At 49.2% G+C, this 24,814-nt stretch overlaps 1 protein-coding gene across 3 annotated transcripts in view; it reads left to right on the top strand.

Annotated features, from left to right (window-relative positions):
- The first annotated feature begins 18,273 nt into the window (after positions 1 to 18,273).
- KIRREL1 (kirre like nephrin family adhesion molecule 1) overlaps positions 18,274 to 24,814 on the top strand; it is a 100,043-nt gene continuing 93,502 nt past the window's right edge. Inside the window, exon 1 of one of the 3 annotated variants that reach the window (XM_043452765.1) lies at positions 18,274 to 18,644. In XM_043452765.1, the coding sequence (XP_043308700.1) occupies positions 18,593 to 18,644 (52 nt within the window). In that variant the 5' untranslated portion in view covers positions 18,274 to 18,592. The remainder of the gene's footprint in view (positions 18,645 to 24,814) is intronic. The other 2 variants (XM_043452746.1, XM_043452754.1) reach the window with 2 other exon arrangements.

The following is a 24,814-nucleotide window of genomic DNA, read 5'->3' as shown; positions in this document are numbered from 1 at the left end:
TCCTATTACCCTATTCCAGCTTCATCCCTTTCTTTCTGCCCAGACTTCTGACCTACAGAACTGTAAGCAAATAAGTCCACGTTGTTTAGAACTGCTAAGTTTGTGGTATTTGATTACACAGCAATGTATCACTAATCTAAGGGATCTTGAATTAGCAATGTAGCATCAAAGAAATGTGTGCAGGGTGAGATTCTGTAGAGTCTTTTTCATAAAGAAGACTCCACAGAGAAGAACTACAGCTCTCCGAGTTCAAAACATCCCCAAGGGCAGAGAGCACATCTCCTGCCACCTGCGGATCCTTTCTGCCCACCCCACTGCCTTACCTCCAGGCCCCTCCATTTCTCAGGTGTTACGAAACTGTAAATTGGTTAAGGTTTTCAGGGCTCTCCTCTCAAGAGAACAGCACTGGAAATATCCCAAGGGTATCTCTTTAGAGGATTTGTTAAATAAATCATGTTATATCCACATAAGGAAGTACTATGAAGCTATTAAAGTAGTGGGGGGTGGGCAGGGGGAGGAAGCCATCTTTAGAGCTATGGGGAAAATCTCCTGGCTATATTGTTAGGTGAAAAAAGAGAGGGGTAGAACACTGAACATATTACCTTTTGTCTAAGAAAAACTGAAAGTGAAAGTCGCTCAGTCATGTCCGACTATTTGAGCCCCATGGGCTATATAGTCCATAGAATTCTCCAGGCCAGCATACTGGAGTGGGTAGCCTTTCCCTTCTCCAGGGGATCTTCCCAATGCAGGGATCGAACCCAGGTCTCCCACATTGCAGGTGGATTCTTTACCAGATGAGTCATAAGGGAAGCTGTCTAAGAAAAGAAGACTATAAACTCATGCATTTGTATGGGCTTGTGAAGGCACTGGAAAGACAGAACAAAAGCAAATTAATCCAGTTTCCTATAAGAGATGGGATGGGGGGGTGGGTGTTGGAGAGCAGGGATGATGAAGATGGTAAAAATGAGACTCCTCAATATACTCCTTTTTATACCATTCTATAAACCTTTGAACCTGTTCAAAATAAATTATTTAAAGGTACTGAGCAAGGAAAAAAAAATTTTTCTACCTCCTTAATGCTGTATCTACATGAGACGATGGATGTTCACTAAAAGTCCTGTGGTAATCATTTCATGATGTATGTAAGCCAAATCATTATGCTGTACACCTTAAACTTATACAGTGCTATATGTCAATTATATCTCAACAAAACTGTGAAATAAATGAATAAATAAAGGTACTGAAACATTTTGAGGGGGAGAGATTCCTAAAGGACCAAACAAACTGAAGAGCTGTGATTCTGGGACGGGCAGCCTCCAAACTGAACAGAAAAAAGACAAGCCAGATATGATTTCACAACCAAGAAGGCGATATTCCTGTGTGCTAGGTTATATTAACTAGGATCTGTGTGACCAGGTACTTCTGTGAGGTCCTGAATGTCTCAGAGGAAAGTGAGGGATGTGTTAGGATGTGTTTGTGGGGCTGTGTGTGGGAATGTTACAGGGTCCAGTCTAGGGCAACCTAGATAACCCTGATATCTGCAAGATTTGGTGGTAGGCTGGTCTGGACAAGGAGGGTGGTAAGAGCTCCATTGTGTTCCCCAAAATCCATGTTTGAGGGTCCTCAGAATGTGACTATATATGGAAATTAGGTCTTTAAAGAAGCGAATAGGACTTCCCTGGTTGTCCAGTGGTTAAGACTCCACCTGCCAATGCAGGGGACACAGGTTCAATCCCTAGTCCAAGAAGATTCCACATGCTTCAGGGCAACTACTAAGGCCTGCACCCTAGTGCCCACGCTATGCAGAAAGAGAAGCCACTTCAACGAGAAGCCAGGGCACTGCAGCCAGAGTAGTCCTGGATGTAACCAGAGAAGGCCAGGAAGACCCTGTATAGCCAAAAATATATTTTTTAAAGATGTAATTAAATTAAAATAAGATCGTTCTGGTTGGCGCTAATCCAACATGGCTGGTGTCCTTATTTGAAGAGCTTAGGACACACACAAGCACCAAGGGAAACCACGGGAGGGCACTGGGAGAAATCCGGCCATTCACAAGCCAAGGAGAGCTGCCCCAGAAGAAACCAGTCTTGCACAGCGATTTGGGACTTCCAGTCTCCAGAGCTAGGAGGAAATATTTACACCAGCCAGGCTGTGGCACTTTGTCACGGCAGCCACAGCAAACTGATACAGAAGGGAACTGGCCCGGCGGGCAAGGAGGACAGCTTTGCTAAGGGGTGAGCTCAGAAGAGAAGCAGGGGCAAGGGAGTGAGGGGGGATGGTGCCGAGGGCGTCACAGCTCTGGGGGGTCCTGGGAGAAAAGGAAGAGGGGCAGAGCACTTAAGAGAGGAAGGAGAAGCCCTGCGTGTCTCCGCGTGTTTGCGGGGTGGTGGGCAGTGAGCGGAGGGCACTGGGTCTCTCACTTCTCTCTCTTAAAATCCCATTTCCCCAGAGCCGGCCCTTCCCCAGGGCCACACTCTCATTGTCCCTCTGTTCTGCTCGGGGAGCAGAAGGTCTGGCTCCGAGGAGGGGCCAGTGCAGAGCCGCCCGCCCCTCCCCGCCATCTGACGGCCCATTGTGCCCGCGCAGCTTGGGGGTGACTCCGAGGGGCACTTTCCCCCGGCCCGGGAAGGCCTCCGGCTCCCAGGGCTCCCCCGGAGCCGCTGGGAGCAGAGGGCCGGCTCCCGGGATGCGGCGGGGCCGGCGGGTGGGGGCTGGGCGGCCGGGGACCGATGGCGGCCTCAGCTGGCGCGGCCCCCTCGCGCCACCTCCGCCCCTCGGCCCCGCGGCAGCTGGGCGCGCGCCCTCTCCTTTCTCCAGGCCTTTGTGGCTCCAGTTTATTTTCCAGTTAATGAAGTGGGGAGGAGGCTGCGTGCTGGCTGCTGCCCCTGGAGACGCCAGAGTTCTGAAGGCATCTCCTCCCCGCGGCGGCAGCCTGCGCCCCCACCCCTTCCGCGCCCGCCCCGGCCCCGGCCCCCGGCGGCCTGCGGGGCCCACCTGCCGAGCGTCGGCCGCCCGCGGCCGCACCCCGCCCACCGGGGCGCGAGGCCGAGGCCCAGGCCGGCGAAGCGGGCTGAGGGAGCTCAGGGGAAAGCCTGCGGCCAACGCTGAGCGCTCCTGCCGTCGGCCGGCCGCCCGCCTTCCAGCTTTACACTCGGCCGCTGCGAGTGCAAGACGAGCGGGGGAGGCTGGGAGCTTCTCTCTCCACTCTGGGGCCAGGGGAGGCGAGGGAACCAGGGTTTAGGTCAGCGAACACAGGAAATAAGTTTCTGTGTTGTATCCAGGCTTTGCAGCCTCCCAGCTGAGCAACCTGGGGGCAGGTTGCCTCACCTCTCTGGGACTTTAGTTCCTTCATCTGTAAAATGGAGAAAACAAGTACTTTCCAATGAGGGAAACAAGTTGTTACTGAGAGGAGTAAATGAGATAATTTTACAGTAAAGCACTTAGAATAATTCGGGCACATAATAAACTTTAGGAAAAGTGTTGCCATTCAGCATTATCTTAATAAAATACCAGTGCTGTAGACATAGATGAATCCTATTTTATGGGGTCCTGAGGTTTATGCTATTTTGCTTTTTGGGGGGCTGGGGGGCTGGGGGGCTTCATTAATAAAGGGAAAGAATACAAAATTATAAATACAAAAGTAGGTAAGAAGTGAACATTTGTTTTAAAAATGAATAAAGGATTCATAACAAGTTACAACTTTTAAAAAGTTGGCAAATCAAAATCATTAAAATCCAGGAAAAAACACAATCATTTTTATTAATTAACTGCCTGACACACCCATTAATATTTTTTGCTACTTTTTTGGCTGCATACCCTTTGATTGATTCCTCATAATGATTCTGTAATGTTTTTTATAGAGAGAGCAGAAGGATAATTCTGTTTTCTTCTGGCATGGTTGATCAAAATTTATCTTTTTATTATCAATAGTCTTTAAAAATGTCTTTCAACTTTAAACTTGCTGTATTAATGTATGCATGCATGCTAGGTCGCTTCAGTCATGTCCAACTCTTTTCCACTTCATGGACTGTACCTACTAGGCTCCCCTGTCCATGGGATTCTCCAGACAAGAATACTGGAGTGGGTTGCCATGCCCTCCTCCAGAAGACCTTCCCCACCCAGGGATTGAACCCACATCTCTTATGTCTCCTGCATTGGCAGGTGGGTTCTTTACCACTAGCAGCACCTGGGAAGACCATTATATTGATAATACCATCTATAATTTTAGAATTGTTATTTTTGGAAGACAAAAAATCTGTACACTTTTTAAAAAAATAATTGAGCTGTAAGATATTAGGACAGTTTGGGTTTTTCTATGTTGTTGTTCGGTCACTAAGTCTTGTCTAATGCTTTGCAACCCATGGACTGCAGCATGCCAGGCTTTTCTGTCCTTCACTATCTCCTGGAGTTTGCTCAAACACGTGACCATTGAGTCAGCGATGCCATCCAACCATTTCATGTCATCCTCTGTCTCACACTTCTCCTCCTGCCCTCAATCTTTCCTAGCATCAGGATCTTTTCCAGTAAGTCAGCTCTTCACATCAAGTGGCCAAAGTATTGTAACTAATCTTAGGTATTTGTTATAAAGGACACCAGTCATTATTAACCAGCTTGTCCTCATTGTAGTGATCTATTATGTTATCTTTATCAAATCACCAAGAAATTGAAAACTTTCTCCATTCTAATCATATGTGATACCCTCTTTATTAATTGGGATATTAAAGAATCCCAGAGCTTTTAAAAAACTATTCTTTTCCTCTTAGTGCAATATCTCTTTGGGGATAAACTTAGTTTTGTGTTACAATTCCCTTCCTAATGTCAGAATAATTTCTATCTAATCATTTCAATAAAATACACAGAAAACATTTTTGTATGGCATATTTATAATTTATACGAAACATCATTTAAGCATATTCCTGACAGGAAAGAACTACCATTTTGACAGAGCATCAATGAGAACCAAACTCGACACTTGCCACGTTACATGTCAGGTGATTAGAAAAATTTTCCGTGGACTAGCTTCTGCTTTCCGTTCCTCCAGGTCTGAGTCCTAGAGGACATATTCTCACCACCACGACCCTCTTGTTCTGCATCTACATGTCCCGATGCTGCCTGAGTCAGCTTGGTAACCACAGGAGCATTCCTAGAATCCACCCCTATACCAGAGGGTTAGCATAACCATACATGCAAGTGATTATGAGCTGTATTGCATGGACTTCCTACTCAATCTCCCTTTAGCTGGGCCCGCAGAATGTCCACAGCTTCTTCACCTCCTGACCTGAGGGAAAGTGAGGTGGAGGAAAGTAAGAGTGAAAAGAAACAGCAGACGTAACCAACTGTGATTACAGTATCTTACTCTTGCATTGTTTATGCAGAACCACATGAACGCACTGGCGCACAGACGGGGTGCCACCCAGGGCCTTGGAAGGTCCTGAGCAACGGAGCTTCATTAGCTTCATGGTAATTCTCCTTCTGCTTGTAGACTATTGGGTGAGCTGTAATTTCATGGGCTCTAGAAGGTTTCTCTATAGTACCCCCAAAATGCCTCTTTATCAAGTATAAAAATGTCTATAATTACACTGTCAGATACACATTTCCTCGGTTACAACACTGCCCCAGGAACTGCCCTGGTGGTCCAGTGGTTACAATTTATATATGTTATATAATATCTTGGCTGTCAGGGGGAGGATATGGAGTCCTTCACATTTTAGCATAAGCTCATTCTCCAGGGAAAGTTTAGAGCAGAAAGAGAGCTCTCAAGATTGTGGAATAATGCTTCAAGAAAGATACTGGATCATCAAAGACAAACTTCTTTCACTTCACACTTTGTGTGAGGAATGAATGTGCTGGATTCTGCAGCCAAATATGGAGTTGCAAATAGCCTATGTGAGAAGGTGGAGCTGGGGGAAACACTTATAGGAACTCAGCATCATTTTTAATCACCTTTCAATTCTGAGCAATAATAGAAGAGATAAGAATTATTTATAATATTAATAGAATTTTTTTAGCAAAATCACTTTGCTTGGTAAATATTTTTTTATTTTATTCAGTGCCTTAAGCCACATGCTGGTGACCTAGCTGAGCATGAGTTGGGAAGACATATACTTTTTCTGATTTGCTCTGGCTTGCTTCCCCTACAATCACTTGCCCACACTTCCCGGTCTCTGCTTCCTAACCTCTGCTTGCCTAAGATCATGACTCAGATCCCAGCCTATCTGAACTACACCACCAAACACCCTATTCCCCACCCACCTTGGGTAATTTCTAGTTCCCACTTTCCCTGAGGTAGACATTTGATGGTTTGTTTGGGAGAAAGAGAATCTCAGTTCACCATTGCTTTTCTTTCTTTCTTTTTTTTTTGGTCCTGCTGCTCAGAAGGTGGGATCTTAATTCCCCACCCTGAGATCAATGGGGCTTCCATGCCCCATGCATTGGAAGCACAGTCTTAACCTCTGGACCCCCAAGGAAAGTCCCTCTTTCCATTTAGACTCTGGGTAGAGGTTGTGGTAAAATCATCCAAGAAGACCCAGAAGCAGAGGAGGGGAGATGCAGAGGAAAGCCAGGGTCCTGAGCAGTGGGTGGTTTGGCTGCCAGGTGGCTGTTTATCTCACAGTCTCTCTTGCTGTCTCTGAGTTTTCTTTCCCCCACGTATATGAGGTAGGGGAGGGATAGGTCCCCAGGACAGAAAAAGGCCCTGGGGCTTCTTCTTTCAAAGCAGTGATTTTCTGACAAGCCCCCTCAGAACACTTCATTTGGTGGTCCAGTGGTTAAGAAATCTGCCTCCCATCTCAGGGGACACAGGTTCGATCCCTGCTCCAGGAACTAAGATCCCACATGCCAAGGGGCAACTAAGCCCCAGTGCAGCAACCAGAGGCCAAAAGCAACAAGTCTCAACTAGAGAAAGCCTGTGTGTGGAAATGAAGACTCAGTGCAGTGCCCCCCGCCCCCCCAAAAAAAGAAACTTCATTTTGATGACTCCAGCACCTGGGTAAACAAGCCTGGAACCAGTTGTGAAGAGGCAGGTTATTAGCTGGCTGTGTGCAGTGCTTTTAAGAAGAGAATGCATATCCGGGGATATTAGATAGAAACCAGACTGTAGACCATACAGCCCAAGGTCTCCAGGAATAGGAAAAACATGGTAGATTTTGACATACTGATTGAGAATCCTGCGGTCACGCTTACTTGCTGTATACCTTGGGTAAGCTACTTCACCTGTCTCTGCCTCAACCATCTTACATAGAAGAGGGGATGCTGACACCTTCCTGGTCATGTGAGGATTGAAAATTGTGCCAGTGGAGCTTCTAATTGGACATGGCTGCAGATGTTCAAGTGGGACTAGGTTCACAGAAGAAACAGATATTTGAACAAACATTCTCTGAGTTTCTGCCATGTGGCAGGACCTGGAGCAGACCTTGAGGAAGGAACTAAGATGTGTGGGGCAGGGACTCCCCATTTGAGTTGGAAACAAGACATGTCTGGGTGCAAGTTTATCATAGCGAACAGGTGACCTCAAGGAGCAGAGAATGCAGAGTCCGTGGTGTTGGGAGGAGAGAACCAAACGGTGCATCTTGCACTGGGCATCTCAGGGAAAGTGTTGCATCTGTGTTGGGTCTAATAAAGGAACAGTTTTGACTGGAGATTTATAGAAAAACACGACACATGGAGGGGAACGCATGGGCAAATACATGGAGGGATGAACACCTAGGAGCTATTTGGGGAAACTCAGTGAAGACTGGGGACCACATGGTGAATGTGAATAAAGCTGTGCTGTGCTGGGCTGAGTCCTGTTCAACTCTTTGTGACCCGATGGACTGTAGCCCGCCAGGCTTCTCTGTCCATGGGATTCTCCAGGCAAGAATCCTGGTGTGGGTTGCCATGCCCTCCTCCAAGGGTTCTTCCCCACCCAGGGCCATACATGGAGCCCAAAGATAGGCAAAGGCCAAGGAGGCTTGGCATGTCTTAAGTGTCCACAGTTCATCAGTAAATGGGGAACTGCGGCAGATTATTGAATGCATGGTTTTGGAGAGAACTCCCGACTCCTCAGTACCGCCAAAGCAGGGGCCTGGCCCAGCCATCTTGTTTCAAGAGAAGAGCAGGACTTTGGCCACCATCGAACAGGAGGACGAGGGAGGGCAGGCAGGCAGAGAGAGGTACTAGTGAGTTACACCGTTATAAATACACTTTAGGGCCGTGTGACTTGCCCATAAATCGCCGCACTGTGCTCAGGTGATGTCACTCGACGCTCGGCTGTATTTATAGCTTTGTTCACTGCTCCCTGGTTTTCTTTTTTTTTTTTTTTCACGCACACACTCACTCTGAACAAGAGAAGATAAACTAACATGCCATTTTTGCTCTTCTTCTGGTGCCTTGCATGGATGATTTCCTGGAACTTGCTAAATGCCTACTTGGTGGGGAAGTTCCTCCTGGAGTCTAACTGCTAGCCCTCTGGCTCTACTTTGTTACATGGAAACTAGCCTTCTCCCTACTCCCAGAAATCCTTTCCAGAACTCAAAATAGGGAACATATCTCTGTCTCAGTCTATGGTGACAGCAGTGAACAGTACTGGCAGGCTCTACCTGCTCAGGGCTTAGGATCCAACAGGGGAGACGGACGCTGAATACCTAATTACAAGTGTGGTTAATGCTGCCAGTGAAAACGGAGGGTGCTTGAGGGCAATAATGGGTGATCTCTCCTGTTTGCAGGAATTAGAGAGGCTTCCATGGAGAAGTGACATTCAGTGTGAGGTCTGAGAGATGAGCAGGACTCAGTCTAGGGAATGAGGTAGGGCAGAGGACGCGTGGAGGCCCCGATGATGACCCATATGTGGCCAGTTCCAAAAACTCAGAGAAGCCTGTCAGTATAAGGGGTAAGAGGGAGAGTCAGAAGCAGTGAGGCTGGGAGGCAAGGCAGAGCCATCCCAGGCAGGATCTGGTAGCTGATGGGAAGATTCTGGGTCTGATCCATGGGGCTGTAGAGTCGCCAGTGAGTTTTAAGTGGGAGAATTAGGTGATCCAGTTTAAGCCTGAGTAAGACCACCGGGGCTGCAGACATACAGAACTGCAGAGAACAGAACTGAACAGACACCGAGGCTGTTGCTGGTGGCCCAGGCAGGAGAGGACCGAGGCAGTAACGGCGGAGGTGGAAGGAACTGGATGTAACTTATAGCGGCTGATAGGAATTGGAGACTGATTGGGGATAGACGGGGAGAAAGAAGAAACAGTCAAGTGCAGCAGGTGTTTGGTTTAAACAACAGGATGGAAGCTGGTGCCCGTCCTTTTTCTTGTTTAATCACATCATTGAGGATTGATTAACATACAAAAAGCTGCATACATTTAATGTATACAACATGTTGAGTTTGCAAATAAATATACATCCAGGAAACCATCACTGTATCTGTACCATAAACATATCCATCACCTCCAAAATTTCCTTCTGCCTCTTAAAAAAAAAAAAGTTAATTAATTAATTTGACTGTGCCAGGTCTTAGCTGTGGTACGAGGATCTTGGATCTTCATAGCGACATTCAGGATCTTTAGTCATGGCATGTGAACCCTTATTTGTGGTTGCAGGATCTAGTTCCCTGACCATGGTTTGAACCTAGGCTGCCTGCATTGGGAGTGCAGAGTCTTAGCCACTGGACCACCAGGGAAGTTCCCTTCTGCCTCTTTTTATGTATTATTATTATTTTGAGATAAGAACCCTTAACATAAGATTCACTCTCCTAGCAAATGCTTGAGAACAATATAGCATTGTTAACTCCAGGCACTAAGCTGCACAGTGGCTCTCTAGGATCACCTCCTCTTGTATAATTGAAACCTTGTACCTTTTGACTAATGCCTCTCCTTTCCCCATCCTCATCCCCTGACAAACAGCATCCTGCTCTCAGGTGGTACCCCTTGAAGGACCACTAACGGAGGAGCCAGGTTTCCGTTGTTTTGTCCTTTTTCATCGGTGGCAAACTCTTCATCGGGATTTGCTTTTCCCTAGACCGTGGGGCTTCCCAGGTGGGTCAGTGGCGAAGAATCTGCCTGCAATCAGGAGACACAGATTTGATCCCTAGATCAGGAACATCCCCTGGAGGTGGAAATAGCAACCCATTCCAATATTCTTGCCTGCAAAATCCCATGGACAGAGGAGCCTTGCGGGCTACAGTGCAAAGGATCACAAAAGAGTCGGCCGCGATTTAGCAACTCAACAGCAACAACAAAAGACCTATTCCCGGAGCCTGGACTCAGGCTCTGTGTTGAGAGGACTTGGGGATGGGGCTGGAGGAAGCTGCAGGCTCAGGGATGAGGCTGTTGGAGGAGGGCCACTGCCGTGCCTGCCAGAGGAGGACTAGATGCCAGGGCCTTATTGCTGGCTGTGTCTGGGAAGCTGGAAGAGAGGCACTGGAGGGACATTAAATCAACATTCTCCATCTGTCCATTTAGGAAATACCACCGAAACCAGCAGCCAGACCCTGCCTGGCAGTCACTGCTAGGCCTGTTCATTGGCACAGAAGCTGGGAAGCTAGTGGGATCAGGGAGGAATACTTTGGCCTGGAGCATGGCTGTCTCACATAGGAAGGCCCACTGTGTTGTATGTAAGGAGTTAGGAGATGGGTCTCTGACCCTGGATCTCAGGAGGAATAGAAGCAGTTCTCAAACAGGGAGCATTTCTAGAACAACTTTGTAGATATCCCGATGGAACCTCTCAGCAGGCATCTCTAGGGAACAGCCTTTGCCTCCTTAGTATAAACAAACATTTAACTGTAACGGAGGGCTGTCAGAGCTACAGGACATGAGGCCCAGAGAGGGGAACTATCTTATTTAAGGCCCTATTTCAGACTTTGCAGATCCTAACTCTCAACTCTAGGAAGCTTTGCTTGACATCTCCAAGCTAAGTGCATCATTCATGCTTTGCACTCCTAAGGAGATAGGCGTGTTTCTGTCTCTGCACCTCCCAACTCCGTTTGTAGTTATCTGTCGGTCTTTCCCACTAGACTGTGGCTTCAACAAGGCGCATTTTATTCATCTTTGTGTCCTAAGTGTTTAGCCTCGTACCTGGGCACAGAGTGAGCTTTTATTTATTTATTTATTTATTTTTTTCAGAGTGAGCTTTTAATACATGTTTGCGAGATGAAGAGATGGATGAATGGGTGAACAAACAAATTACCAATTAATTAATCTTAACCCAAACCCTTTGCAGGCCTCTATTGGGGTTATTAGGGCTGGAGTGACATATTTTTTTTTTTAGTGTTTTAAAAATTTTATTAGTTAAGATTAAATTGTTTAGCACTATTGATTTTCCCTTTAAGCACACCTTTGGCTATATCCTGTATGTTTTTTTTTTTTCTTTTTTTGGCTGTGTTTGGTCTTTGTGGCTTTGCTCGGGCTTTCTCTAGTTGCAGCAAGTGGGGGTTACTCTTCACTGCGGTGAGCGGGCTTGTCACTGCGGTGGTCTCTCTTGTTATGGAGCACAGGTTCCAGGGCACTTGGGCTTCAGTAGTTGTGGCACCCAGGCTCACTAGTTTCAGCTCTTGGGTTCTGTACCTCAGGCTCAGTAGTTGTGGGGCTTGGGCTTAGTTACTCCAAGGCACGTGGAATCTTCCCTGAGCAGGGCTGTCCCCTACATTACCAGATGGATTCTTACCCACTGCGCTGCCAGGGAAGTCCAACTTTGTTTTTTTTTTAATTGAAGTATAGTTGATACACAGTGTTGTGTTAATTTCTGCTACACAGCAAAGTGATTCAGTTATACATATATATATACATACACACACTCTTTCATGTTCTTTTCCATTCTGGTTTATTATAGGGTATTGGATATAGTTCCCTGTGCTACACAGTAGGATCTTGTTAATCCATTCTATGTATAATAGTTTGTGTCAGCTAATCTCCAACTCCTAATTCTTCCTTCCTGGAGTGACATAGTTAAGGGTTGTGCTTTGACGCCTCTTATAATAAGGGTAGGGCTTCCCTTGTGGCCCAGTTGGTAAAGACTCTGCCTGCAATGCTGGAGACTTGGGTTCAATTCCCGGGTTGGGAAGATCCCCTGGAGAAGGGAACAGCTACCCACTCCAGTATTCTGGCCTGAAGAATTCCATGGACTGTATAGTCCCTTGGGTCGCAGAGTCGGACATGACTGAGTGACTTTCACACACACATAATAAGGGATGGGGCTTCCCTGGTGGCTCAGATGGTAAAGAATCTGCCTACAATGCGGGAGACCTGGGTTAGATTCCTGCAGGCTACAGTCCATGGGGTCACAAAGAGTCGGACACGACTGAGTGATTAAGCACATAATGAGGGTTATGTAAGCCTAATTGTATATTTCCACTTGTGTGAACCTTATTCAACTTCACTCTTAAACCTCCTATGTTGTCCAGTGACCTTACTGTAACTTCTGACCATAATCTTAGCTACCAGCTTGATCTCATGTCTAGCTTGAATGTAAGCATAAACCACAATTCTCACAGCCAGTCCTGATACTAAATAGATCTAATGATGGGAAGTTTTAGGTCTTCAAAGAAGCACCAAGGAATGCTAAAAATCAGGAGACTGTGAACTTGGGAATAGGATCCAAGGGAACTAAAAGCAAGGGCCAAAGGTAGATGAGAGAGACGCTTCCTTTCTCCTTCATAACTCCCCCTTCTGCTTAGTTGAGTCTCTGATTTTCAGATACCTACAGGAGACCAGCGCTACGGAGCTATGACCAGAGCTGTTTGGACTTATGGGTTGACTTTACTGATAAAAGCACTTGGAATGGGTCTGGAGTGCAGGGATGGGGAGCCGAAGTTAACAAGATATGCAAGTGAATCCTGGCCTAAGAGGCAAGAGGCCTGGGTTCTGATCCCAGTCTTATCTTACTCTACTATAATTTGCTTTGTCATTTCACCATTTCAAGGGAGAAGGGGCCTCATGTTTTTTGAGGCTTCATAGAGTTCTGGAGCTTGACATGTGAGTCATTAGTTGACATTTCTTTCCATTTTTTCCTAATTAAATCTATTCCCCATTCTCCCCTCCTCAATACCCACGCCCCCACCCACTCCCCGCCTCTGTGCCCCTGCCCAGGGCCCCTGAGCCCTAGCTCTCTCCTCTTTCTCTGAGCTGATCTCCTCAAATGGGCTGCTCATTTGAAGCAGGAATCTTCCAATCCCTGTGAGCTGAGGCAATGAAATCCTCATTAAACCTAATAAGAGATAACTGGTCCATTTAGCACAAATTGTCTCCCCATGTTGGAGCTGGGATGTGATGCAGTGAGAAAGAGGGGGCTGAAATGGGTGGGAAGGAGCGGATCACAGTTGCTCACAGGCAAGGCTGGTGCGTGGTAAACACACCCTGGGAGCCTGTCTTTGCCAAGGTCATTCTTTCTTCGTCCCTGCCTCAGAGCAGCTTCAGCCTATCCAAATCTCTCCTCAAATATTTTGGACACTCCTCCTCAGTAGATGGTCCCTTCTGAAGTCTAATCTTTAGCCCTCTGCTTCCATAGCAGCAGTGTCCCCTCAGATAACCTCTGACACCCATGCCTCATCCAAGGAGCCCGATTCCTTGGTGCACCCTCCCCCAAGGGACCACTAAGGGTTGGTCAGAACACTTCAGCTGCTGTTGCTCTTCCTCATGCCCCCCCGGCCCCCTCCCTCATCCCTCACAGTGCAGATCTGAATCTCTCCTCATCACCATTAAGCCTGTTCTGTCTCTGCTCCAGTTTTCATACATCTCAAAGCAGGGTAACTGCAGCTGTGAAATTAAAAGATGCTTGCTCCTTGGAAGAAAAGCTATGACCAACCTAGACAGTATATTAAAAAGCAGAGACATTACTTTGCCGACAAAGGTCCATCTAGTCAAAGCTATGGTTTCTCCAGTAGTCATGGATGGATGTGAGAGTTGGACTATAAAGAAAACTGAGCACCGAAAAATTGATGCTTTTGAACTGTGGTGTTGGAGGAGACTCTTGAGAGTCTCTTGGACTGCAAGGAGATCAAACCAGTCCATCCTAAAGGAGATCAGTCCTGAATATTCATTGTAAGGCCTGATGCTGAAACTGAAGCTCTAATACTTTGGCTATCTGATGCAAAGAGCCAACTCATTGGAAAAGACCCTGATGCTGAGAAAGATTGAAGGCAGGAGAAGGGGATGACAGAACATGAGATGATTGGATGGCATCATTGACTTGATGGACATGAGTTTGAGAAAGCTCTGGGAGATGGTGATGGACAGGGAAGCCTGGTGTGCTGCAGTCCCTGGGGTCGCAGAGTTGGACATGACTGAGTGACTGAAAAAGGCTGGGCATCTTAAGGAAAAGGAGAACAAGAGGAAACAGACTGGTATAGCAGCAGGAAAACCCAAGGCCTGATATCTGGAAGAACTTACACTATTATCTGGGTTCTAAGACACAGAACTGGAGCAGGATTGAAAGCAAGCCCCTTTGCTGGGGGTACTTTGGAAGAAGGGATGTTCTCTCACTGCTCTGGGCTGCAGTCACTATAGCAGCGGGAGAGACATGGTGACCTCCAGCAGCTCCTTACTCTTGGGGACTCAGGGTTTCCTTTTTGGTCAGGGTTATTTTCCAGGCTGAAAATCAGGATCTTGGCCTTTCCCTTTTGAGTTTCTGGTAAGCAGCAGGAACACAATCCTCCACCCCCTCTAGGGGGAAAGAGGACAATTTATAGAATTGTTCTGCTGTTCTTAGCCCTCATTGAGACAAAGAATTCATTTCCGTCTCTCAGGGTGGCTTCTGCTGCTGATGGTCGTAATTTGCCTTCCTCTCACTCCCTGACCTCTTGATCTCTTTACTTTTGTGCTCAAAAAATTATTACTATTTCTCCTAACTCCATATACAACCTCTGGCTGCTTCTCTCCTTTTTTTCAGGGTGAAGTAGCATCCTTAGGGATTACTTCCTCTACCTCCACGCCTGCACACTTCTCTGTGGGCAGGGCCCTGTGCATGGGGATGAAGACTAATCCAGCAGGAGGAAGACTGGAAGGGCCCCTGCTTTGGGGACCTCTCAAACTGAAATTAATCACAGCTAGCATTTACTTCTCACTTGGTGCTCTGCACTGTTGTAAGAGCTATGTGGATATTGACCCATTTAATCCTCCCAACCACTCCATAAAGCAAGTACTATTATTGTCTCTGCTTTCAGATGAAGAAATCAAGGATTAGAAAGGGGAGGTAAATAAGCTACCCAAGGTCACACGAAAAGTAAGGGGCAGAACCTGGATTAGGATCGCTTTGGGTGGTTTCTATGCTTATGTGTCTTGCTTTCAAATATTCTGCTGCATCTCTGCTGTGGAGAGGGGTTCCCAGCTTCTTCCTTGCCCTCGGAGAGCTCCAGACTGAGAGGACATGCTTAGGTCTTGCCCCAAAGGCCCCAAGTTTGATGGGGAGGCAGATATCCTGACCTGGGGAGGTTATGTCTAGTCTGATGGAAAAGACACAGGCTTTGCTTCCAGGACCATCCATCAGATACTGGAGACTCAGCCCCACGATGTCCCCAGTTTGATGAAAGTTAGGTGATTAAATTCCAGTAGACTCAGTTAATCCAATTAGAATTGTGAACATTACCGTGAGAGAGATTAGAATGGAGGAAAGTTGGGACAGCTTGACTGGGGTCCTCCCTCCAAGGAGGGGAGGAAGAAGCAGGATTAGCAGGAAGCAGAGGGGCTGGAGGAGAGAAGAGGGCACAGCGCCCTGAGTGTGCGGCCTGGCTGAGGGCAATGCCTGGAAAGCAGGGGCTTGCTTCCTGGTTCTCAACCCTGGTGCCCATCAGAATTACCTGGGGAGGTTAAATCCTGATGCTTGGGGCTTCACTACACAACAATTAATCTTTGGGAGTGAGGCCAAAGCACTGGTGGTTTTTAAAGGCCCCTCAGGAGATTCTAATACACAGCTGCTGTTGAGGACCCCTGGCTGGAGATGGGGTCTTAAACTCTGGCATCTGGAATGTCGACTGGCTTTTGTAGAGGGGAGTCTGGAGAATTGTGTTTGCTGTGAACAGAGCTGGTAAGAATCAGAGATTAAAGGGAGCAGGCGGGGTGGGAAGTTAAGGGACCAGGAGAGGGGAATGAGATTACTCCTTTGGCTGTTAAGGATCTAGAGAAATTTGGCTTCTCTGTTACTAGGGTTTCAAGGTGAGATAAAAGGCCAAGGGAAAGGTAAGCTCTGATAACCCAGTCCCTCCTCACACTGAGAATCACCATCAAACCTGAATAGCAGAAGGTAGACAGGAAGCATTCACTAAGCTAAGAATATTCTCTTCCTTGGCTCTGGACTTTTTCTTCGAAAATTTTCCTAAATCGCATCACCATGGGCCTCCTTTCTGTGCAGAATAAAAAGGAGAAAAGGCTGTCTCACCGATATTCCAAGAACATCCCTTCCTCAGGGCCCTTCTGTTATACTTGCTGTTTCCACCTACCTGCTACAGTCTCCCCTCAGATGCGGGCCTGAAAACCTAAATCTCTCAGTTCCTTCAGGTATCTGCTTAAATGTTACTTCAGCAGAGCAGCTTCCCCTGACTCTGGTAAGAGTAGCAATTTCTGCTTTCCTTCCACTCCCTATTCATTGTACCCTGCTTTATTTGTCTCTCATAGCCTTTACTACAACCTTGTGTTTTCTATTATTTTTCTACTGCCTCTTCCTGCTCTCCAGTATAGAATACTCTGAGGGAGGGATTTTGTAAAAAAAAAAAAAAAAAATTTTTTTGTTTGTTTTTTCATTGCTATAGCTCCAGGGCCTAGAATTGTGACTGGAACATAAGCAAACATTGAAGAATGCAAGATGCAAGAATATCTGCAAAATGCAAGATTAATGATGAGTAAATTAAAAGCCCTTATGTGTCTGCATGCTGATGTGTGGCTGTTTGTATGTATTTGTGATTATATTCCTATTTTTCTGGGTTAGGTACGCTCCTTATTTTTAAGCTGTGTGTTTGACCATACACCTGTGTTTTAGAACATATGAAGGACCCTCTGGTCTGTGCATAGTATGCTTCTGGATGTGAGTTTATTTCTGTGTCCTCTTATGTGGATGTGTCCGGACCATTCAGCCTGGTGTCAGTATGTGTGGAAGAAAGTCATCATAACTGCCTCAAACCAGCAGAGGGCACCAGAGAGCTATGAACCTTGGCTCCGGGGGCTGAAATCCAGAATCTTGGCGGGTAATGAGGGACCCAGGAGACTTAAGATCTGGGAGGAAAGAAGTGGAGACCTCTCTAGACCAATTTTGTAAAGTTGTGCAATTCCTGTGCGATTTCTGTTATGTATCCTCAACTCATTGCCTAGGACCCAGAGGTTCAGGCACCCCGGGTCCTGTGAGCAGAAGCATCTAGTTATGGGTTGGGAGAGAGGCTAGTTGTTAAGCTGGTCTCTTTAAGAAAAAGGAGACCCCTACTGAAAGCCTTCATCAATCTCACCGGGAATTCCTTCTTCCCAGCACCCAGATCCCTCAACCCCAAAGGATTTCAAACTCTGCTTGGTGATCCATCCTCCTGTGGCTGCCCTCCTCTTAGCTATTTGAAGCCCTCCAGTTGAGTACTTCTTTCCGGATGGGAAGATAAGATGAACAAAGGAAGGAGTCATTTACGCCTGTCCTCCACCAGCTGAGGACTCCAACACAGCCTGGCCCCACTGTGTGCTGGGTGAGGCCCCCTGGCGGGGGCCTCAGGCCAATCCAGGAAGCAGCTGGAATTCTCCAGCTTTGCCTTTAGGAGGTGGGAAGAGGAGTGATTCCTTCCCCACCTCCAGCATTCATTAGTCAATTGAGAATTCCCAATTTGAGAATCCAGAGGTTAGATTTTGGGTGTGGAATTAACAAGAGGAAAAAAAAAAAAAGGATTTTAAGCTTTTTGATTACATGAACCACCGCCTGCCCACCCCCTCCTCTCCTAAACATGCTTACACACACCCAAACACACACAAACACTCACACACCCTTCCCCACCACAGTCATCCCCTGGGCTAAAAGCTGGTCCTCAGCCCATGCCCCGCCTCCCCAGTCCACTGCCTAGTTCGGTAGCCCGGGACCAGGGCTGTGTATATAGATGGGAGGGAGGTGCGGGTGGGCAGGGGTCCCGCCGTCTCCGCCCCAGCGCCCGCGACTCTCCCGTTGTTACCCCTTGGCCCTCCACCGCCTTCTCTCTTGGCGCTCCGTCCATCTCAGTTGCAGCGAGGGGTGTGAGTGTGTGTGTGCGCGCGCACTGGGGGGGCACGGGGAGGGCTGTGGAGGGAGGGCCGTCGGAGGGAGAGCAGACGTCAGGAGGAGGGAGGAGGGAGAGAGGGAAGGAAGACAAGGGGGGAGAAAGGGAGAGCGGAGAGCCAAGGAGACCCGGAGAGATAAAGCTCGAGGCGAGAAATAATAAAAGGGCGAGGGGGAAGGAGAGGGGGGCGAGAGAGGAGAGAGAGAGAGACGGGACCGCGAGGAAGGAGAGATAAAAGAAGCGGAGGGAAGGGAAGTGAGTTTGTGCGCGCGAGTGAGTGTGCGTGTGAGTGTGCAGGGGCGGGCGCGGGCGGGCGGGGGGCGGGCTCCCGGGCTCCCCTCCTCCCCAGCCCGCTCCTCTCGCTCCCTCGCCAACTCCGGGCCCGAGCCGCGGGCGGGCGCACGGCGGAAGGACAGCATGCTGAGCCTCCTCGTCTGGATCCTCACTCTCTCCGATACTTTCTCCCAAGGTAAGCTCCCCCACCCCCCGCTCCGCCCGCGCCAGCCCTTGCTGCCCCCACCCGACCCCCGGGGCGGGAGTGTGCGCCCCCACCCGGGGCGCGCCGAGGGGCTCGGCCGCCCGCGGCCGGTCCCCGGGGGTCGGGACGCCACGAGGTGGGGGCTGGGTCCCCGCGCGGAGTACCGGGGGCTGGCGAGGAGGAGTTTTCCGTTGATTTGCCCAAGTTGTTTCCTCTGGCTGCGCGGGAGAACCGAGAATCGGGGCCGCGAGGGCTGGGGGTCGGAGTGGAAAAGGGATCCGACCGCTCAAAGTCTCTTCCGGAGCCTTTGGCAGCTCTACTCACCTCCACCCTCCGAGACCCGGAGTCCGGACGCCTGGGTCCCGGCGGGGGGAAGGCTGGGGAGAGGGTGGGATCTCAGATTCGGGGGGCGGAGGTGCGCGGAAAGCGGGGGACCCAGGCTCCCGAAGATGTCGGGAGGGAATCCCGGCCCTCCTTCAGCCCAGCCCCTCGCGGGGCTGAGTCCGAGCCGCGGCTCCAGACTGCCTGGGGCTGCCCCCTCCAGAGGAAGGGAGGGGTGCCTCGGGGCCTCTGGTGGGGATTTGAACCCTTGCCCGCGGAGGCTCCCGGTCGGGAGTGGAGTTCCAAAGGCAGCTTCGGGCCCGCTGGGTACGGAAGTGGCCACTTGCGGGGGCGGCGGGAGTGGGGGGCGGCTAACACCCTCTTGGGTCAGAAAAGTACCGATGTTGGGGCTTTATTTGGGACCGGCGGGGAAGAGCCTGGGAGATGGAGGAGAGGTTGATAGATGAAGGAGAGGTTGAAAGAGATGAGGATGTTAGGGTATCCTAAGGCTGGGCTGGGGGGCGGCAGGGTAACTGAAGAAACCGAGGGCCCAGACTTCAGCCCCTACTGGGGTCTGTTTGAGTGGATTCTTGTCTCTTGGATCTGACTCTAAGGAAGATTTAATCCTGCTGACCTAGCCGCGCCCCCCCCCCCACTCTACCCCCACCCCCAAGATGGAGCTGCCACACAGAAATTGACATACAAACACCAAAAAACCAGCCCTAGACACTGAGACAGACTATTCACCTACTGAGACAGACATACCCGCGAGCATTCCCCACACGGAGACAGACACATATACACAAAGACGCTGGCACATCCGAGGAAGACAGATTCCTCCCCCATATCGGTACACGCGGGCATATTCACGCCCCCAAACGCACCACAACTCACAGGCACAGTCCATGCATGCAGTCGGGCATTTACAAGGACACAACACATAGCCACACACAGAGACCCTTCTGTGAATACCAACCCTCCAGCAAACAAAGAAACTTGAACAGACATTCCTATAGGCAGATACCTATGGAGATGTACAGACGACGAAATGGAGGAGGGGGTCTCCTCTTGGGTGGTGTCGGGAGGGTGGGTCTGGGACGAGGAAAGTTACTCTGCGGAGAGCACCCTCAGGCGGGGCCCTGCTCTCGGCTCCCTTCCTGGCCTGGTGGGTGTGTGTTTAGGGGAGGGATGTTGTATTGGACCCCTCCCCTCTCCTCCTGGCTGGGCCCTCCGGGGCTCTGAAGGCCAAGCCTGGCTGAGTTGGTGGGGGCAGGTCTCCAATCCTGTCCCCTAAGGCTCCCACCCCCCTCCATCACACACAGGCATACTTAGCATTTGGGTAGGGCCCACGTTCATAGTGTGAGTGGGGTGGAAGTGGTGCTGGGGGAAAGGAGGCCTGGTCCTGGGGTTGGCAGGCCAAGCCAGCCACTTGGCAGAAAGTTGGGAGGATGACTTAAGTTCTGACTTTGTTCAGCCAGGCTGCTAGAGGAGGGGGAGGGGAGGAGGGCCCACGGTGGTGGGGGAGGGGTCAGCTGGGTCAGTGCTGGTATGTGTTGGGGGCAAGCGTCTGTGTGCCCCTTTCCTGCAGCCTTAATGTGTCAGCAACATGGATACGAACAAGCTTCAAGGAACAAAAGCTGCAGTTCGCAAACAGGAGAGGCATGTGGACTGAAGCAGGGCAGAATGGTCCAAGAGAGGAGTGCTGTGTGCCTTTCTGTTTTGGGGAGGGAGGGGTCAGGGGTTAGCTGAGATTCCATCGCCCATCCTCCTGCAGGGGTGAAAGCAAGACCTGATGAAAGTGTACAGAAGTATTTGGGGGTGGGAGGGGGGATACCAAAGGGAGCAAAAGGGAGAGGTTAGAGCAGAGGGGAGAGGAAGTCATTCCAGAGTGTTCCTGGGAGGCTGAGCAGGGACTGGAGAGGAGGCAAGGTTGGAAGGAGTGGGGACCTGGGGAGACTGGGATGCTCTCTGGACGGGGCGGGAGACGAGGGGGGCAGGGGCGGTGGCAGGACCTCCCTCCTCAGCCTCCATCCTTAGGAAGGAGGAGTTGTAGGCAGGGACTGGGGCAGTGAGAGAGGAACCTGAGGGGGGGTCACCAGGCATCTGAGGGAGGGTGGTGGGCAAGTGCGGAGAAGGTGGGAGGAGAAGGCAGTTGAATTGAGGGGAGCGGAGAGGAGAGAGGAAGGGAACGTACAGCTTAGGCAGAGAAATAAAAATCGCGTTTTAAAGAATTTCAATGGGCTTCATCAATCTTCATTTTTCACTAAATAATTTTCTGTATCTTATCTAAATGAAAACCATTATCCTTCCCCCCGTTTCCATCATGCGCTGGCTCCTCAGACTGATTGCGCCGAAAATTGAAATATTTATTCATTTTCTGGGAGATTTTCTCGCTCCCCAGTCTCAGGGAGGAGAAATTGAAAAAGAAAGATTATAGCTAATCAGAGCAATGTGGGATGACAGGCCGGCTCGGGGCGGGAGCTGCCTCCAGGGGAGGGTGGAGGTGGGGGTAGGGGGAAAATGTGTCCCTCCAGCCCCTAGATGTCCCCTGGGCATCCCTGCCACCACTTGGCAGGGTGGCGAGGAATAAAGGGAAGAGGCCCCAGGGCCTCCTAAATTCCCAGTATTCAACTGCTTGAGTACAGCTACATCCTGATAGAGAGCCAGAGTCTGGAAAGAAGAGTAGCTGGGAATGGACTCCCTTCTCACCATGCCCCCCACACACACACACTTCAGATGGCCCACATTTCTAACCCAAAGCAGGATCTTGAGGATGGGGAAGAGCAGGGGGAGACATGGCAGAAATCAGGATACCTGGTCCCTCTCCTTGACCTTGATTGGACTTCTGCTCAGACCCAAGGAGAAGGGTGTAAACGCAGTTTTCAGGGCCTAGCATTACCTCCAGCTCTAGCTCTGGACCCCAGAAGATCCTGGATCAGGAAGAGGAGGAGAGGGTGTCTAGGCCTCCCACCTTCTGCTGGCTCCCATGGTTGGTTGTCTTCCTCTGCCCTTGGTTCTCTGGTGGGGTAGGGATGAAGCAGCCCAGCTTTGTCCCTGGCCCTCACCCCATCTTGAGCTGAGAACCAAGTGCTCTGATGGAAGCTCCTGTGTAGCTTTATGTCCTTGGGGACTAAGTCTTCATTTCTCTTTTATCCTTTCACTTTCTGACACAGTGCTAAGCGTGAGATAAGTGCCCTTAAATATCTGATCAATTGATTGACTCGATGAGAGTGCTATGATGTTGGAAGGAGGCAGTATTAAATGGTGCTTAAATCACAGACTCCTGTCCAGCTCCCTGGCTAAACCCTTCCCCCAGGCCACTGGATAGTTGTGTCAGCTTGAACAAGCTGTGTGTTTTCTCTGTGAATCAGTTTGCTTGTCTGTACAGTCAGGATAGAAATAGCATTTCATAGGGTGGCAATGGCATGTTAATCCATATAAGGTGCATGGAACAGTGTCTGGAAAGACATGCCCTGTAAGTGCTTCTGTTAGGACTTTGTGGCTGGACATGGACAGCCCAGTTCTTTGCTTCCTTTCCAGCTCCTCCTTCTCTTTTTGTTTTCTCGGCTCCAGCCGCCCAGATTCCTGGTCCTGGACTCCAGCACCTCTGTCTTGTATCTCTCGTGGAGAGAACTGGGTTGTGGAGGACCCAGAAGGGGAAGCTAACCAGCCTTGGTTGGAGACCTCAGGAAGGGTTTGGGGAAGAAGAGGGCCAAGTGGAAGAGGTTGGCATTCTAGTGAGAAGGAGCCAAAGCTCTTATGAGAAAGGAGGAACACTAGCCCCGAAGTGGCAGCGTTTCAGAGTCTGGAAATCATATGGATCATTTATGGAGCCCTTGTGCTAACTACTTTATTTGCATCATCTAATTTAATCTGTACAGCAGCCTCCTGAGATTGGCTCTGTAATTATCCCCATTTCATGGCTGAGAAATCGAGGTTTAGACAAGTTGGGCATCTTGATGGTATTAATGGCTGGGGAACCAGCTCCTCTCAAATACTGCCCCCACCTTCCTTTGACTGGGATCCCGCATGCCAACAGGGACAGATGCTGGGCCAGGACAGGGTCCTTCCTGACCTAGAGCTGAAGAACTAAGAGGAAAAAGGAGCAAGCGCTCATAAATGGAAATTCATTCAAAATCCTAAAACCATCCTTTATTCTGAGATTCTGTCCTACATTTTTGGGTGTTGAACGGGATTTTCTTTGGTAATATAACAGTGCCCATAAACGACTTTTGATTTTTTGTTTGTTTGTTTATATTTTGTATTTATTTGACTGCTGCAAGTTCTTGGTTGCAACAAGTAGGATCTAGTTCCCTGATCTGGGGTTGAACTTGGGTCTCTTTCATTGGGAGCAGGAAGTCTTAGTCACTGGACCTCCAGGGAAGTCTGTACAAAGCGCTTTACTTAGCAAATGAAAAGGTTTGCAACTTTGTGTTGGTTTCTAAAATTACACAGCCTTTACAGGTCCATGAGCTGCAAACTTGGAAACTGCCCCTGTAACGTGCAAGACTGACTTATGGAGAGTCATGCAAGGGGTGGGGTGCTGAGTGCAGGCCTGGGGAGAAAACCAAGACACTCAGCCCAGTCCCTGGCGGACACAGAGGCCGGGGTCTGGTGGTCTCATCTGCTTTGGGAGGCCCTGCCTGCCCTAGGGTAGTGAAAAGTGACTGTAGGAGAGGTGGTCTCCCAACCAAAGCATCAAAATGACTTCTTGTCAAATCCCTACTCTGTGCTCTTCACACTCACTTGTAACAACACTTGTGAAGGAAATGTTACCCCCATTTTAAGGATAAGGAAACCAAAGCCAATTTTAATTAACTTGCTCAGGGCCATCCCTGGAGTATGAGATCCCAGATTCAAACTCTTTGTTTTACTACAAAGCCCATGGTCCCCTGGGCACCCTCCACGGCAGAGGCACCTGTGCAGTGGCCTCCCTTCGGTTGAGTGGCTCTGGAGGGGAACAGAGGGTGTCTTCCTGCTCTCCTTCCCCACAGTGACAGACAGGCTCCTCCTGCTGCCTGGCTAAGCCTGCTCCCCCAGGGCCCAGCCGAGACATCTAGCCCACGTGCATCTTGCTGTCTTGCTTGGATGACCATCTGTTTTATTTAGTGGGGATGGGAACTCCTTGTCTGTTAGGAGCAGGAGGTTTGTAACACCACAGATCTCTTCTTCCCACCTGTAGAGTCTTTTTAACTTTGTATTGTTTAGTCACTAAGTTGCATCAGACACTTTTGTGACTCCATGGACTGTAAGCTGCCAGGCTCCTCTGTCCATGGGGCTTCCCAAGCAAGAATACTGGAGTCGTTAGCCATTTCCTTCTCCAGGGGATCTTCCCCACCCAGGGTTCAAAGCTGCATCTACTGCATTGGCACGCAGATTTTTTTTTTTTTTAACCACTGAGCCACCAGGGAAGTCCTGTATTTATATAGTGTGTTCCAATTTTAGCAACTTTTTCACATGTACAATCTCATTTGGTAGATATATTACCACTGTCCTATGATATAGGCAGTGTGGTTATTATTTCCTCCATTTAATACATAATAAAGCCGTCTTAGAGAGTTGAAATGACTTGCTAAGCAGAGGTTGGGATGGGGGCAAATGCCTCCATCATCCCAATTTTTGGGATGGTTTCCAACCAAGGATAGGGACATTCCTATCCATGCGTCCAGAGCTGGGAAGGCTGTGACCCTTCCCCACCTACCAGCTCCTGCCTGATTTCTTCTCAAGGCCTCCAGGCCACTTTACTTGGCCCTGTCCTGGAAGATGCTTTGACCTGGAAAGGGCTGGGATTGGGGGTGGGGGAGCAGCAGGCAGTGGTCAGCAGGAAAGAAGAAAGAGGC

Source organism: Cervus canadensis, chromosome 2 (assembly GCF_019320065.1).
Source record: "Cervus canadensis isolate Bull #8, Minnesota chromosome 2, ASM1932006v1, whole genome shotgun sequence".
NCBI classification, from domain to species: domain Eukaryota; kingdom Metazoa; phylum Chordata; class Mammalia; order Artiodactyla; family Cervidae; genus Cervus; species Cervus canadensis.
The sequence above is the reverse complement of the archived record's forward strand: the minus strand, read 5'-3'. Positions and strand labels throughout refer to the sequence as shown.